The sequence below is a fragment of the Eulemur rufifrons genome, chromosome 2 (assembly GCF_041146395.1).
Source record: "Eulemur rufifrons isolate Redbay chromosome 2, OSU_ERuf_1, whole genome shotgun sequence".
In the NCBI taxonomy this organism is placed as follows: domain Eukaryota; kingdom Metazoa; phylum Chordata; class Mammalia; order Primates; family Lemuridae; genus Eulemur; species Eulemur rufifrons.
In genome coordinates, this window is record NC_090984.1 from 95,472,567 (window position 1) to 95,488,935 (window position 16,369).

General features: G+C 42.8%; 1 protein-coding gene across 1 annotated transcript; it reads left to right on the forward strand.

The window, feature by feature from the left end:
* The first annotated feature begins 4,909 nt into the window (after nucleotides 1-4,909).
* Nucleotides 4,910-14,444, forward strand: RDH12 (retinol dehydrogenase 12). Its single transcript, XM_069465068.1, has 7 exons — nucleotides 4,910-4,977; nucleotides 6,409-6,527; nucleotides 7,020-7,175; nucleotides 7,951-8,055; nucleotides 8,852-9,061; nucleotides 11,202-11,391; nucleotides 14,342-14,444. The coding sequence occupies exons 1-7, from the start codon at nucleotides 4,910-4,912 to the stop codon at nucleotides 14,442-14,444; spliced, it is 951 nt and encodes a 316-aa protein (XP_069321169.1).
* Nucleotides 14,445-16,369: the final 1,925 nt, after the last annotated feature.

Consider the following 16,369-nt stretch of genomic DNA (forward strand, 5'->3'; position numbering starts at 1 on the left):
TGTAATGCCCACAGATCCTTGCCTCAGTTTCAACCGTGGGAGGATGACTGACCTGTGAACCTGACCTGTGATTCACCCATGGTGAGGCAGGAAGAGGACCCTTCTGAAAGCTGTTGCAAGGGATGAGTGCTTTGCTGTCACTGAATTTCAGGTCCATTCCTGCACTGGGTCTTCTGGTGTTTTCATCTCTTTCTGTCTATGACATATATATGTCTCAGGTTGCAAGCTCCTAAAAAGCAGGTATCAGGTTGGTTCATGGCCTTTTTGATGTTGATTACAATGATAAAATGGGCAATGATGATGATGATGGCTTTGCTTGGGTGGTAAAACACATTTAAGAATATCTCAATACCAGTTTGAGAAATAGCTTTATTGTGTGATATTGTAATGATTAATTTAACAAAAATAAACACACAAATTGTTTCAAAGTGATATGAGTTCCTGATCAAAATTAAGGCTGTTGATGCAGAATTTTGGTGTTTTTTTTGTTTCTTGTTTGTTTGTTTGTTTGTTTGTTTTGAGACAGAGTCTCGCTCTGTTGCTCAGGCTGGAGTGCATCATCATAGCTCACTGCAACCTCAAACTCCTGGGCTTACTCACTCCTCCTGCTTCAGCCTTCCTAGTAGCTGGGACTGCAGATGCACTTTGCCACACCTAGCTAATTTTTGTATTTTTTTGGAGGGATGGGGTCTCACTACATTACTCAAGCTAGGCAGAAATAATTCAATAAACGTTTATGGAAAGCCAAATGTGAGGATCGACCCAGGAAGACATACCAATCTAGCTGGATGTGTTCCAAAGTCTGTTACAAGTTGGAATGCTTTTATAAGAAAGTTTAGGAGAAGGGAGGGGGACTCTTCTTATCAGAGTTGTCCTTTTTCATTGGAGGGTACAATACAGAGGTTACAATCATTGGCTAGAGATGACAACATATAGGCTAAAATGTTTCAGTGGGCAAGACAATCGGTAAAAAGTTCATGATTTTAGAAACAAGTCAGTGTCCTGTCAGTAGGGTACGTATTTATCAGTATAATCATTATGTCAACAGTTTGAGGATACAAGATTTTCGGGAATTCACAATGAGGGTTTTCACTCAGGGACAGGGTATAAGTCATGAATAACACCACCTTCCCCAGGTGGTTAATCTGGAAGCTTTCCAAATATGAACTGTAGGTTATTAGGAGTTTTTTTTTGTTTAGCTGAAAACTTTAAGTTTTAATAGACCATAGGCTATAGGTTCACAAGGTACAAAACGGTACATTCAGTGAAAAGCCTGCTCCCACTCCTGCCTCCCTAGAAGCAATCATTGTTAATTCACTTCTTGATATCTTTGCTGAGATATTCTATGCATATACTAACATATCCATATATCTCCTCTGCTTTTTAAACAAATGGTAGCATGTTATAAACACTGTTCTGTTCCTTTTTTCACCTAATATATCTCACAGATCATTCCATATCAGTATGTTTAAAATTATTTATTCTTTTTCATAGCTGTATAGTATCTATAGTGTGGCTGTGCTATTGATGGACACTTAGGAGGTTTTCAAACTTTTGCTGTTATACACAGTGATGCAGCAATAACCTTATGAATACACAGAAGTGGAAATGTCAGGGTCAATGGGTGTGTGCGGAGCTTTATCAGATGTTGCCACACTTCTTTCTATGGAGGTTGTGACAACTGACTCCTGCAGTACGTCAGTAACAATGTGTCAATGTTATTTCTTCACATCCTTGCCAGTAAATCATTTTAATTTAAATCATTTAAATTTAATTTTAGTTTGTACCTTTCATGAGTGAGGTTGAAGAGCCATTTGCATTTCCTTTTCTGTAAACTGTTATTTCAATTGGGTTGTTAATCTTTTTCTTATTGATTTGTAAGAGTTTTTTATATACTAAATCAATTAGACTCTGTCTATGACACATGTTGTGAATATTTCCCCCCAGTTTCTCGTTCATCTTGCTTTGTGTAATTTAATCTTATTTGAATCATAACTGTTTACCTCAGAATAAACATTTTATTATAGTTTTCTTTCCAGTAGTTTTTGTCATGAAGATTTTCTTTTAACTTTATATTTTGATTTCTGGTTTTCATGTCTTACTAAAAAGAACTTACCACTCTAGAACTGTTTAAACATTTGTTTGATGGTTCTTCTTTAACAGTTTCAGTTTTCACATTGACATCTTTGGTCTATTAGAATTTTGCAAGGATCAAGTTTACTTTTTCCCAACTGGATACCTAGGTGTTACAATATTTTATTAAATAAATCATCTCCCCCTATTTATTTAAAATAGCAATTTTATCATATCTAAATTCCCAAGTGTATTTGGGTTTATTTCTTGCCTTTCCATTCTGTTCTTTTCCCCTTTTTTAAGAGATGAGGTCTCACTCTGTCATCCATGCTGAAGTGCAATGGTGTCATCATAGCTCACAGCAACCTCAAACTTCTGGGCTCCAGTGATCCTCCTGCCTCAGCCTCCCAAGTAGCTGAGACTACAGGTGTGCACCACCATGCCTGGCTAATTTTTCTTATTTTTTGTAGAGAAGGATCTTGCCATGTTACTGAAGCTGGTCTTGAACTCCTGGCCTTAAACAGTCCACCCACCTCTACCTCCTAAAGTGCTGGGATTACATGCATGAGCCACCACGCCGCCCAGCCTCCATTCTGTTCTGTTGATTTGTCTGTCTGTTCACCTACCAGTACCAAATTGTTTAAATTATTATAGTTTTGTAGTACAGTTTAACATTTTGGCACAACTAATCAATAATCTGATGGTGGTTTTTGGATTATAAATTTTAACACTTGTTGTTAGGAAGCTATTTGTATATTTTCATAATTCTAGATGCTTTATATTCCTTCTAATATCACCTCTCCAGAGAACTGTATACTGTTTTTTAGGACGCTCCGCCTCCCAGACAAAATCAAGATAAGTTGAGCACCAATTTCATAAATTTGGGAGATCTTGGATTTGGGTCAAGAAAAGTTCCCTAGGGGGTGGGGGTAAAAAAAAAAGTTCCCCCTGTGAATTATCTGATCATTCCTGGTTTGATTCCACGGCTTCCCAAGGGACAGAAACTGTGTCTTTCTAGTACTTGGCACAATGCCTGAGACTGAGAAGCACTCAGTAAGTGTGTGTGGACAGGATGAACTGATGAAGGAGGGAGTCACCACCTGGCCCAGGAGTCTTGTTTCATGCATGAATCTTCCTGGAGGTTTCTCTGGCTTCACGGGAAGGAACAGAACTGGGCATGATTCCTGGGATCCTGCCCCAGCTACTTGCCTGTCCTCTTTTCCAGGAGAACAAGGGCTGAGTGAACAAGGGCAATGAACCCCACTTACCTTCCTCCCATCCTCTCACACACATCCAGAGGCTCTGAGAGTTTCTGCTAGCTTTTTGTGTGCGTGTGTTTCCCCTCATCTTTAATAGTGTTTAACTGAAACTTCACTCACATTCATCGTCTCTCCCTTTTCTACATCAAACCCTTGAGTAAAGCAAGTGGGATAGCAAGGCAGAAAGGAATCAATACAGCTAACCACAACAGCTGACTCCTATACAGTGTTTAGTATAATGCTAGTTTCTATCTCAAATTTTCTACCTATTTAATAATTAAATACTTAAAATAAATAAATAAATATATATATATTTATCACACCCATTGTATAACTGAGGAAACTGAGTTAACGAAGAGGTTCAGTAACTTGCCCAGGGCCATGGAGTTTGTAAGTAGATGATCTGGGATTTGAACCAAGAAGTCCAGCTCTAGAGTCTATGCACTTAAACACTATACCCTTTCCTTGTAATGTGCATGTGTATGTTAACTCTACTGAAGTCTGGGCATGGTGGCTCATGCCTGTAATCCCAGCACTTTGGGAGGCCAAGGCAGGGGGATCACTTGAGGCCAGGAGTTTGAGACCAGCCTGAGCAAACATAGCGAGATCACATCTCTACACAAATATACAAATTAGCTGGGCATGGTGGTGTGTGTCTATAGTTCCAGCTACTCCAGAGGCTGAGGCAGGAGGATCGCTGGAGCCCAGGAGTTTGAGGTTGCAGTGAGCTATGATGATGCCACTGCACTCTAGCCTGGGCAATGGGGCAAGACCCTGTCTCAAAGAAAAAACAAAAGCTTCATTGAAGTATAACATAAAATGCAGAAAAGTGCACCAAAGTATATACCTCAGTGGATTCTCACAAAGTGAGCGTTCCTGTGTACTAGCACCCAGATCAAAGAACAAAACATGCCCAGCACCCCAGGAGCTCCAGTTAGATCCCCTCCGAGTCACTGCCCCTTCTCACTAAGGGTAACTACTGTCCTGAGTTCTCTTTCCATTCTTCTGGTTTTTTCCTCATCCTTTTATTTTATTTTTTTGTTTCAAAATTGTACAGGGGTACAAATGTTTAGGTTACATATATTGCCTTTGTACCACCTGAGTCGATCATTCTTCTATTTTAATAACACTTGTATTTTAAGCACCCTGTGGTCTGTTGCTAAAGTTATAAATATTCTATATTTACATTCTTATTCTATTTTGCAGGAGTAGGGGTGGCGGTGGTTGGGAGAACACATTCTCTATATAAGAGAAATGATTGAGGGTGGGGAGTTAGGGGACAGTTGCTTCAGTTTTTCCGCATTCTCTTTGCCTAAGAATAAGTAAGTTTCTACCCTGTCCTCTGTCTCCTCCCTGCCAGGACTACATCTCCCAGCAGGCTGTGGTCTGACAGCTCTCGGATTTAAATAGGATTCTGGGCTCTGCTTAGAGTCTGGCTGTTGCTGAGCACCCAGGAGCGAGAGGAGCAAGAAGCGGCAGAAGCAGCCACGAGCTGGAGCTAGACCAGGAGCCGGAGCCAGAGTTGGGGTGGTAGCTGGAGCAGCACCAAAAGCAGCAGCAACTAAAGAAGTTGGAAGATGCTGGTTACCTTGGGACTGCTCACTTCTTTCTTGTCTTTCTTATATGTGATGGCTCCATCCATCAGGTTTGTCTTAATTCAACAACTCACAATAGTTTACAAAGCCCTGCATTAGGAGCCGGTTCTCGGCTGCTGCAAGAAGAGAAAGAGAAGGAGGCTGAGGGAGAAAAAGGTCAGCAAAAGCAGGAAGGAAGGAGGGGTTATACCATGGTGGAAAGTGAGAAGGAAGCACCTGGGGCTGGGCAGGGGTGGGGCTGAGTTGAATTCTGACGCTAGTGGAAGGCTGTGTGGATGACTGTGTTCAACAGACAACTCGGGTGGAAGTCCTTGCTCTTTCACTCTATTCCCTTGGCTTTCTCTAAAGCTCTTCCCTTCCTTTCAAGGTGCCCTGCTGGGTTGTCATTGGTGATCTTTGCCAAAGGATTACTGTTAAGCAGAGGCACTTTGGGAAGGAAACAAACTCTTCCCTTTGAGACTACCGTCAAAGAGACTAATGTTTTGGGATGGCTCTTTTGCTCTGGGCTTTCTAGAGGTGTCAAAGAAATGTGTGTTCTGAGTGGAGAACTGAAAATTTACAGACAATAAAGAAGGTTAAACGGACTTATCAGGGCCAGAGTGTTTTTCTAGGTCCTCCACAGAGACTTGGGTTTAAATTCTGGTTCTGCCACCATTAGAAGTGACTTGAACTTCTTTGAGTTTCACTTTTGTCTGCTGTGATGTGGAAATAGTACTGGAGTGATTGAGAAGATTAAAATAAATTATATATGAAAAGAGCCCTGTCTAGTGTCTGGCAGTCAGATGATTTGCAGGAAATGTTAGCTCTGCCTCTCTCTGGTCTTCTGTTTTGGAAATTGTAAAGTCAACTTCATGTAAAAGGGTGCTCTCTGCACAGAGGTCTGAACAAGGGAAATTTTATCTCTGTGTGCCATTGGCCAGAATGAAATCCCTAATATGATTGCAGAAAGCCTCTGAACTGCACTACTTGCTAAAACTGGAGAGGCAGCCCAAGAGCATTTGTGTACGCGGCCCTCCGAGTGATGCTTACTGAAGACCCATTGATTCCACTAATGTTCATCATACATATTTTTTTGATGGTTATCTTTCTTTCTGTTTATTACATTTGTACCTCCATAATATGCTGAAATAAAAAAAGATGGTTAATAAACACATATGTTCTGACTGCGGCTTAGAGGAGGAACCTCTCGAGATAAGAGCTGGATATCCCTGTTATCTAACAAGGGAGGTCCCCATAGTCTCTAGATCAAGAGCACTTACTCTGTTTGCCCTGATGATCATTTGTGGCTTCTGGACAAATGACTTATCCAGCTGGTGCTGATGAGCCCCTGACTACCTTGCCCGTGGAAAAATGATTAAATTCTTCAGGTCTCCTGACTATAACTTAAAGATATTCTTTGAGTCTGGATGACTTTATTTTACCTTTCTCAGTGTGGGGTTGTGAGGGATGGTGCATGATGCTCTTGTTTCCCTTGCTGATAGGAAGTTCTTTGCTGGTGGAGTGTGTAGAACAAACGTGCAGCTTCCTGGGAAGGTGGTGGTGATCACCGGCGCCAACACGGGCATCGGCAAGGAGACGGCCAGAGAGCTCGCTCGCAGAGGCAAGTGTTTCCGCGTCAGTGCCCACAGGGCTGTGCGTCCTGCCCTTCCCATCGAGGGCTCTTGTCTTTCCTCCTGGGCTTGGAGGCTCTCACTAGGCATTTGAGGAAGCTGGGATTGAAGTCCAGCTGTGACACCAACTTACTCTGCGGCCTTCAACAAACCTTGCTTCTTCCCTACTCCCTCCCTATTATATAAAATAAGGAAAACAATGATGTCTGTGTATAATATTAGTCAAGTCAGTTATTCTAAAAGGAGATACTAAGCAACATTAAATATCAGAGTATAAAACCAGGGCTTCCAGCCTGGGGCTAAGCTGACAGCAAGACGACTGAGCAGCACTGCCGTGGAAATCCTGAAGTGGCAACTGGACCACTCCACCGCCTTAGGGATGGCTGGGAGAAAGCTCTGTCCACCAGTCCCAAGCTCATCTACTCTGCCTCTTTTTCAGCCTAGGATCTGAACACACTGTCCCCTCTTTGTCTTGGCCCCAGGAGCCCGAGTATACATTGCCTGCCGAGACGTACTGAAGGGGGAGTCTGCTGCCAGCGAAATCCGAGCAGATACAAAGAACTCCCAGGTGCTGGTGAGGAAACTGGACCTATCCGACACCAAATCCATCCGAGCCTTTGCTGAGGGCTTTCTGACAGGTGAGCCCCAGAAGCGTAGCTAGAAAAGCAGGAAACTGGGTATGGGAGTGGCTGCCCCGCCCTGGACTGTCCATGGTCCTTACCTCAGAACCATCGTTGATCCCACTGGACGGGTTCTGCTACATGAACCAGCCTGACGGGGAGTTGGCAAGGAGGTGGTGGGTAGACAAGCTGGGCGGGATCCTTATCGTCTTTTTTGCCTCGGCAGTGGGAATGTTGGATGTGTCAGCTCCCTGTCTGGGCTTGCGCTGATGCCACTCTCTCCTTTCATTCTGAGAACCAACCTTCCGTGGCCATAGGCACTAGATGAAGTTGTGCTGCTGCCAAACTTCTTCTAGGTCTTGGTGAACGACTGGCTTCTAATAAGGATTATGAAATCCATGAGGGACAGGGACCGTGCCTGGCTTGTTTTACCACTGGATTCCCAGTGCCCAGCAGAGCGGGCCTGGCCCAGGGTCGGTATTCAGTACACATTTGCTGAATAAATGAATGAACAGTGTCCTGGAAGATATGAATAACTAAAATTAGAAACCCAGTGACAGTGGGTATTGAATATCACTGAGATAGGTCCAAATGGGGGATAGTTATTGACTGCTGAGGCAATACTGTGTCTTACTTGGTCTCAAAAGAAAAGAGCAGAGTGAGTGACTCCTATTAAAACCTTGCCCCAACAAAGAGACCTCACCAACAAAGGCAAGGGGCAAATACTCAAGACTGTGAAGTCAGCTAGTGGACTCCTTGCTAACCACAGGGCCTCCTTGGTTGTGCTCTATAGAGGAGAAGCAGCTTCATATTCTCATCAACAATGCAGGAGTGATGATGTATCCATACTCCAAGACAGCTGATGGCTTTGAAACCCACATAGGAGTCAACCACCTAGGTAAGTACCTTTGGGAGACTGAAAAGTGAGGCACACCCCACCTGTTCTCTGTAGGAAGATGACCCTGCACCAGTGCTGAGAATTTCCAGCGGTCCTCACAGAGCCTAGGATTCCAATAGACTGGACACATGGGCTTGTTGTTCACTGTCCCTCTCCTGACCATCCTAAAAAAGTGAGATCTGCCTGCCCATACCTTTAAGAAACCCCAAATTTCAGGAGGTACCAGGGAGAAGAATGTCATTCTTGGATGGGGCAGTGGCAGTGCAAGCCTTGCCAGGCAGAGCCAGGCCTGCGGGTATGCAGGAATCTGGGTTTGGCTGGAGGGGTCACATCCATATAAGGGCCAAGAGGTAGGCAAACCTTGAGAACATGAGGTACAAGACAGGCTGGGGTTCAGAGGTCAAGGTGATGGTTGTAGAGAGGAGAAATGTTTTTTTCCCTGACGATTCCATCCTTCCTTCTATATTTGAGTGTACCTTGGCACACAGTTGTATAATCATGGCCAGAGGGAGTTAGAAGCCAGGAGGTGGGTGTTTCTCCTGATGGGGGCAATGGAGAGGTACAAATAAATATAGATTAAGTATTACTACCTTACCTATATCCTAGCTCTGGCTCTTGCTTTGAGGAATCCACCAACTCAGACCAACTGATCATTAGCACTGAGCTATCCATGGCATCAAAATTTGCTCACACCGGCAGATAGAAAGCTAATACTGAAGTCCTGTCATCAGCTCTCATACCCTGAGCCTGGGCTGCCATTCCACTCTTCAATCTCCCCTGCTCGCTCTCCTCACAGGCCACTTCCTTCTCACCCACCTGCTTGTGCAGCGGCTGAAGGAATCTGCTCCCGCACGGGTAGTGAACCTGTCCTCGGTGGCCCACCATCTTGGCAAGATTCGCTTCCATGACCTCCACGGTGAGAAGCGCTATAACAGGACTTTTGCCTATTGCCACAGCAAGCTGGCCAACGTGCTCTTCACTCGAGAGCTGGCCAAGAGACTCAAAGGTAAGTCTGGAGAAAGTGCCAGGATTAAATGGCAAAAATAGGGTCCTCACACCAGATTAGAGTTTCATAGAAACTTCTGAAATCAGACTGTCAAACATGCACATTTCAGTAATAGCTCTAAGGAGAATGAGGTTATAGATGGAATAAAAATAGAGTCCTTACCCTCAGGAAGCTTAAAATTGAATAGGGGTTAAGAACTTTATAACGTGACCTTACCTTTATTTCACATTTTATCTCATATCTGTTATCTCATTTGATTTTCTCAAAACTCTTTGCAACAGGCAGAGCAGGTATTATTATTCCTATCTCATAGTTCAGAACTGAGGTCCAGGGAAATGGCCGGCACAAGATTATGGCAAATGAAGGAGTCAGAACTGGAACATGGACGCTGTGCTTTAAATCCAGAGTGCTTCCTTCTGTGTGCCGTTTGCTAAAGTCCACGTGGTCATCTGAGCTACAGACCTGCCACTTCGGGCAGTCAGGGAGCTAGCGCTGGATTTTGGACCCCTCGGCACAAGTTCTCACTCTACCATATACTGTCCCCGTGTGTATGTGGACATGTCCTTTTAACCTCTCCTGACTTTATTTCCTCAGCTGTGAAAATCAGGTAAGGCCAGCTCTTAATCCTTAATGACTATGCTCTCCTGGCATATTGGATGACCTGCTGGCTCTGACATCTGCAAATCTAAGGGACCATTTGCTATAGTGAATAAGCCAGTTTGGGGACAATGGTCTTTACTATCAGAATGCCTAAGGTAGAAGATAGGGTAATCATAAAAATAAATAATAATAATTCCAATAGTAATTAGGAGTTTTACGTGTGCCATGCACTACTCATATCAACTCATTTAATATTTACAATATTCCTATGAGGTGGGTGCTATTATTTTTCCTCACTCTACAAATGAAGAGATGGGCACAGATAGATTAAGAAATTTGCCCAACCAAGTTTCCTAGCTGAGCCAGGATTCAAATCCAGATAGTCTAGCTCTGGAGTCCATGTTCCTTACATTGGGTTCAGACCTTGGCTCTGCAGCCTGCTAGGTATGACCTTTGGCAGTTTACTTAACCTTTCTATGACTTGGTTACCTCAGCTATAAATGGGCATCTTTTTTTCTTTCTTTCTTTTTTTTCTTTTGAAATGAGGTCTCACTCTGTTGCCCAGGCTGGAGTGCAGTGGCGCCATTATTGTTCACTGCAACCTCAAACTCCTGGGCTCAAGCAATCCTCCTGCCTCAGCCTTCCGAGTAGCTGGGACTACAGGCATGTGCCACCACACCTGGCTAATTTTTCTATTTTTAGTAGAGTCCGGGTCTCACTTTTGCTTAGCCTGGTCTCGAACTCCTGACCTCAAGGGATCCTCCCACCTTGACCTCCCAGAATGCTAGGATTACAGGCTTGAGCTACCACACCCATTCTAGTTTTTAAAATGTTTTTGTAAAGATGGGGTCTTACTATGTTGCCTAGGCTGGTCTGGAACCCCTGGTTTCAAGTGATCCTCCCACCTCCACCTCCCAGAGTGCTGGGATTACAGGCATGAGCCACCACACCCAGCTGGGCATCTTAATATTCCACCTTACAAGCCTCTTTAAGAATTAAATGAGATAATGCATGTAAAGCATGTAGCACAGCTCTTGCACATAATAAATACTGAAAATAGTTTTGGCACCAAAGGTATCTTGGGGGGCATATTAACCCTCCATAATCTCCATCAATGCCCTTCAATCTACATCTCATAAAACATGCTTGCCAGGCAAATGCAGCTAAAAACAAGGTCCTACCCCTTATCTTTCAATCAGATTGTTACCTTTAAGCAATTGATAATAAATAGTACTTACTATATGTATTGTTGTTTTATTATTAGTACTTAAGCCACAGTATAAAGGTGACATTGAAATACAAGGATATTGAACCAGGACCTCCTTTTGGAGCATAAAAGGTTGAGAAGGCTATAGATCTTTCTGGAAGAGAGCAATTCATTACTTATCAAATTTCACCTGGCTAGGGGTAGTACCTGCTGAATCCTGGAGTTATATTTCCTGAGTCCCTTCTTCTCACTTGTGTATTTTGCTGCAGGAGATGAGGGGTTTTCCTAAACTCAGAGTGTGTCCCCAGTCTCACTGTGCCTTCTCTGTCCTAGGCACGGGAGTCACCACCTACGCAGTGCACCCAGGCATTGTCAACTCTGAGCTGATCCGGCACTCCTTCCTGCTCTGCCTGCTCTGGCGTTGCTTCTCCCTGTTTGTCAAGACGGCGCGGGAGGGGGCGCAGACCAGCCTGCACTGTGCAATGGCTGAGGGCCTAGAGCCCCTGAGCGGCAAGTACTTCAGGTGCGTAGAGGCAGTGTGCGTTTTCTCTACCGCCTGTGTGCTCTATGAGGACCAGGACTCGCTGGGCTTTGCACCCTGAGCGGCTGAGTTTGTGCCAGGCCTGCAAACCAAATGCTCTTGCTTTTCCAAGGCAACTTACATTAGAAATTTATGTCAGCAAGAGTTGCTTTTATGGCTCTACTTTATAGCTGTGTGTCACAGTTCCATGTAAACTTTGTAGCTTTCTGAAAGCTGTCAAAGAAGACTGTCCCTGTTGGTTATGCCATGGAAAGAATGTCAGCAGGCCCTCTGGATCCCTTTTCTCCTCCTTTAAGCATTTGGTTCACTTGATTCGTGAATGCTTTAGTACCACTTAGCACAAAGTGCTGAGGGAAGGTCCTCTCATCCCAGTGAGGACTCTGTCTCCCAATGCTGCCAAGATTGGAACTATCTGTTGGGAATATAGAAGTAGAAATTTCAGCGCTGAATCTTATCACAAACTCAATGGCAACTGGAGCCTGGCAATAAAGGGAAGCCCAGGGTTAAATCTCCTTCCTGTTTCATGACTTAATCCAACTCAGTCTGCCCTGCTGTCCCACTTTGTCCAGGTTGTTCATTGGTGTGTCATTTATTACGGGAAGTATTTGAAATGATCTCAGTGTCCAATGGTAGGGGAGTGGATAAATGACAATAGCTAATGGTGACTGAGCTTTTACAATGTGTTAGACACTCTTCTAAGTGTTTTATATGTATTCATTCATGTAATCATCACAACTCTGAGAGACAGGTAATATTATTATCCCCATTTTTCAGATGAACTGAGGCACAGGATAATTAAGAAACTTACTCAAGGTCATATAGCTCACAGTGGTAGACCTGGGATTTACACGCAGGCAATCTGGCTCTAGAGCAGTGCTGTTGTCACTAGCCACATATTGCTATCAAGCACTTGAAATATGGCTAGTCCAGATTGAGATGTGCTGTAAGTGTAAAATGCATCTCAGATTTTGAAGATATACAGATTGAGCAACCCAGATCTGAAAATCTGAAATCCAAAATGCTCCAATGAGCTTTCCTTTGAGTATCATGTCAGTGTTCAAAATGTTTCAGATTTTGGAGCATTTGGGATTTCAGATTTTCAGATCTGGGATGCTCAACTGGTAAGTACAATGCAAACATTCCAAAATCTGAAAAAAATCCAAAATCCAAAACAATTCTGGTCCTGAGTATTTTGGATAAGACACTGAACCTATAGTATAGAAAAAGAAATGTAAAGTATTTCATTAATAATTTTTTTTATTGACCACATAGTAAAATGTTTTGGCTATATTGGGTTAAATAAAATATGTATTTATTAACCCACTATATTGATATATAATTGATATATTACTAAAATTAATTTCACCCATTTGTTTATACTTTTTAAATGTGGCTACCAGAAAATTGAAAGTTACATATGTGGCTCACATTTGTGGCTTGCATCATATTTCTATGGGACAATTGCTACTCTAGAGTCTGAGTGTTTAACATCACTGCCTTAAGTAAGGGACAAAATGTTATAGTCATTAAATATTTTCAAATAATATTTAATTAATGGGAAAATGGTGATATAACATGAAAAAAACTTATAATACAAAACTATATAATTATTCATTGTAAATTAGAGAATAGTCTAGAAAGATACCCAGCCATTGGGTGGTAGTGTTCTACTTTTAGGGAGTTTGAGGGAGAATCAGGCACAGTGTGAAGGAGGATTTTAACTTTTTATTCTAAGTATTCCTTCATTATTCAAAACATTTTAGAAAGTCATATTTATTTATTACTTGCATAATTAAAAAATATTTTTAACAAGGGAAAGATATCCTCCCCAAACTAGATACAGTAGGATCCCAGTTTTATATAAAAGAAAGAGAAAAAGACTACATATCCATTTATACACAAACAAAGCAAAAAAAAGATTAAAAGGAAAAGCAACTAAGTGGTAGGCTTTTCTTCTTTTATCAGTATTGTATTTTCCAAATGTTATACAGGACTTTTATAAGTAGAAAGAAATGCCATTTTAAAAAACCACTGTGAGAACTATACTCTGCCCCCACCCTCTCACCCTCTAGTCCTTAGGCCCCTGCTCACTCCAAAATAAAACAGAGGTGCTTAGTTGGGGTTCGTGAGACACAGGTGGGTCTGTTAATACAATTCAAGCAGTCTGTGAACTTGGTTGGGAAAATAATTTCATCTTTAATTTCGCTGACCTCCAACTGAAATTTAGCATTTCCTTCAATTATGAATGTAAGCAATGAACCGCAGTATTAGTTGCAATACCTGTGACTTTGTCACCAATAAAATTATATTTTCATATGACACTGTAGTTGTTGGTAGGCATCTCAGAATGTCTCTTCTGTTCACCACTACTTTAAATCTGCTGGTTATTAGACCTAGTGATAGATCTTGTTATACATTAACAAAGAAACCCATGTATTACGATATCACAAATTTGTTTTAAAAGTATTTCTATTTTATTTTATTTATTTTTTTGAGACGAGAGTCCTGCTCTGTTGCCCAGGCTAGAGTGCCGTGGCGTCAGCCTAGCTCACAGCAACCTCAAACTCCTGGGCTCAAGCGATCCTCCTGTCTCAGCCTCCAGAGTAGCTGGGACTACAGGCATGCGCCACCATGCCCGGCTAATTTTTTCTATTTTTAGTAGAAACGAGGTCTCGCTCTTGCTCAAGCTGGTCTTGCACTCCTGACCTCAAGCGATCCTCCCGCCTTGGCCTCCCAGAGTGCTAGGATTACAGGCGTAAGCTACCACACCCAGCCTAAAAATATTTTTAAACTGCGTTTCATGGCACAGTTTCTGTGAATCCAGTATATGATACTTTATATATTTAGAGACATATTCTGAAAAGGATACCATAAACATCTCCTGACTGCCAATTCTCATTCCTGGAATTTACTCTCTTTCTCTGCCTTCCAGTGACTGCAAGAGGACCTGGGTGTCTCCAAGGGCCCGAGATATCAAAACGGCTGAGCGCCTATGGAGCATCAGCTGTGAGCTTCTAGGAATCCAGTGGGAGTAGCTGGTAGATGATCTGGGCTTTATCAGGCCCAATCTACCCCATAATGAAAGGGGACCAAGGAGAAGGCCAGCCCCAAAGGGCTGTCCTGGCTGGCTGCTGTGAATCCTGCCCACTCTGATCCTCCAGACCCTTCTGGAAATGTTTGCACACCCCACTCTCTTGCGAAGGCACCTACAGAACATTCTTCTCTAACAATTGGAGAGTTGGCAATCCTCGGGCAGTGGGGGCAGAGGACTGCACAGATCCTGGACTGGGCATGGAGGCGGCAGAAGAGCCTTGGGCAACTGGGGCAATTTCCTCACCAGCACCAGAAACTCTAGCCTGCATGCTCAGCTGCTGCAACAGGAGCATCAGTATTACATATTTCCAGTCGCTGTAGATTCAAACTCTTGATTGTCCTCTTTCCTTTTTGAAATACAAGTCACAATTCTAGCATCTGGACCAACTCAGGAAGATCTCAGCTAACCTTGGCCAAACTAGATTCCTTCCTCTGAGCATCCTGAAGCCACTGTGTGAAGGACCTTCCCAATTTCAATCATGCAGATGATTTCTTTTTCCAAAGAGTTCCCTTTACCTCAATTTTTAAAGGAAATAAAGATCGTGCATTCATCTTATTGCTTTATTTATTTTCAGGGGAGCAAGGGAGAAATGGAGCAAATAAGGGAAGGCAGCCTAGTTTCTTCCAGTGCTAACATTTTATTATCTAAGAAGCGATAGGAGTGACTTAAATTACGGAGACGTTGAGCTCCCCTCACACTAGGGCCAGAGGTAGGACTTCATTTAATTTGATACATAGATGCAGGAAAACCAAGCCCTGATAATCCTTCTACCTAAATTCATAGCTCTTCTTCCTTCTGGCCGCCCTGCTTTCCTATGCTGTGGCCCAGATGACCTGCTTCTTGCCTCAAATGCTGAAGGTCACCAAGAAGAGGTGGTGAGATGTGCCTAATCTTTTAGCTCATTGACTCACTCAGGAAGCCACGCTTATTGGCTCCAGTTCTAAGGCATCCAAAGAGCATCTGGTGACAAAAATGCTCTTTTCTTCGATAGCATGCCAACTTAAAAAAAAAAAAAAAAAAACCACATAACTTCTTATGGAAATTTTCAAATAGACAAAGGTAGAGCAAATAGTATCATGAGTCCTCATGTACTTGTCATTGAGCATCAACATCATTAACATTTTGTCAATCTCATTTCCCTGCAACCCCCCTCCCCCACATTTGTTTGGCGGGTGGGAGTGAGCTATTTTAAAGCATATTGCAGGTATCATACCGCTCACCTGTAAGTGCTTTAGTGTGTGTTTCTAATATGAACCTTTGTTTTTTGCAAAATCACAACACTGTTATCACTGCTGATAATGTTAATAATTTCTGAATATCTTTTAAACTTGGAGTTCAAGTTTCCCTGCTTGTCTCACAAATGTCTTTTAACTGTTGGTTTGTTCAAATCAGAGGAAGAGAAATCGTCCTTCTGAAAAGAGGAAGCTTTTCTTTCCAGAAGCCCAGAAAGCTCCTTGTGGTTCATTAGCCTGAACTGAATACTGAGCTCCCGTCTGAACCAATCACTGTGGCTAGGGATGGGCTATGTTAATTGGCTTAAGCCAATCACTACCCACACCTAGAGCTGGGCTCCATCCCACCCACCTCACCCAGTGGGGAACATTATCACTAATGTAAAGCACTTACATTAATTAGGAACAGATTTCCTCACAAGAACCCTTTGGGATAGGGCCTATTGTTATCACCATTTTAAAGATGGGAACACTGAGGCATAGAGAAGTTAAGTAGCTTGCTAAAGTTCACACACCTGGTAAGTGGTAGGTATTTGGGCTGGAGTTGAGAGGGAGACACACGAAGCCTTATGTGTAGTAAAATGTTGTTTTATTTTGAGCATCTGGGTGCAGATGGGTGGAGGCCAAAAAGTGT

Excerpts from the sequence above, each read along its gene's own strand:
- RDH12 (XM_069465068.1), top strand. The coding sequence starts at position 4,910 with ATGCTGGTTACCTTGGGACTGCTCACTTCTTTCTTGTCTTTCTTATAT. Across the intron at positions 4,978-6,408 it reads GTGATGGCTCCATCCATCAG|GAAGTTCTTTGCTGGTGGAG; the intron begins GTTTGTCTTAAT and ends CCTTGCTGATAG. Across the intron at positions 11,392-14,341 it reads CTGAGCGGCAAGTACTTCAG|TGACTGCAAGAGGACCTGGG; the intron begins GTGCGTAGAGGC and ends TCTGCCTTCCAG.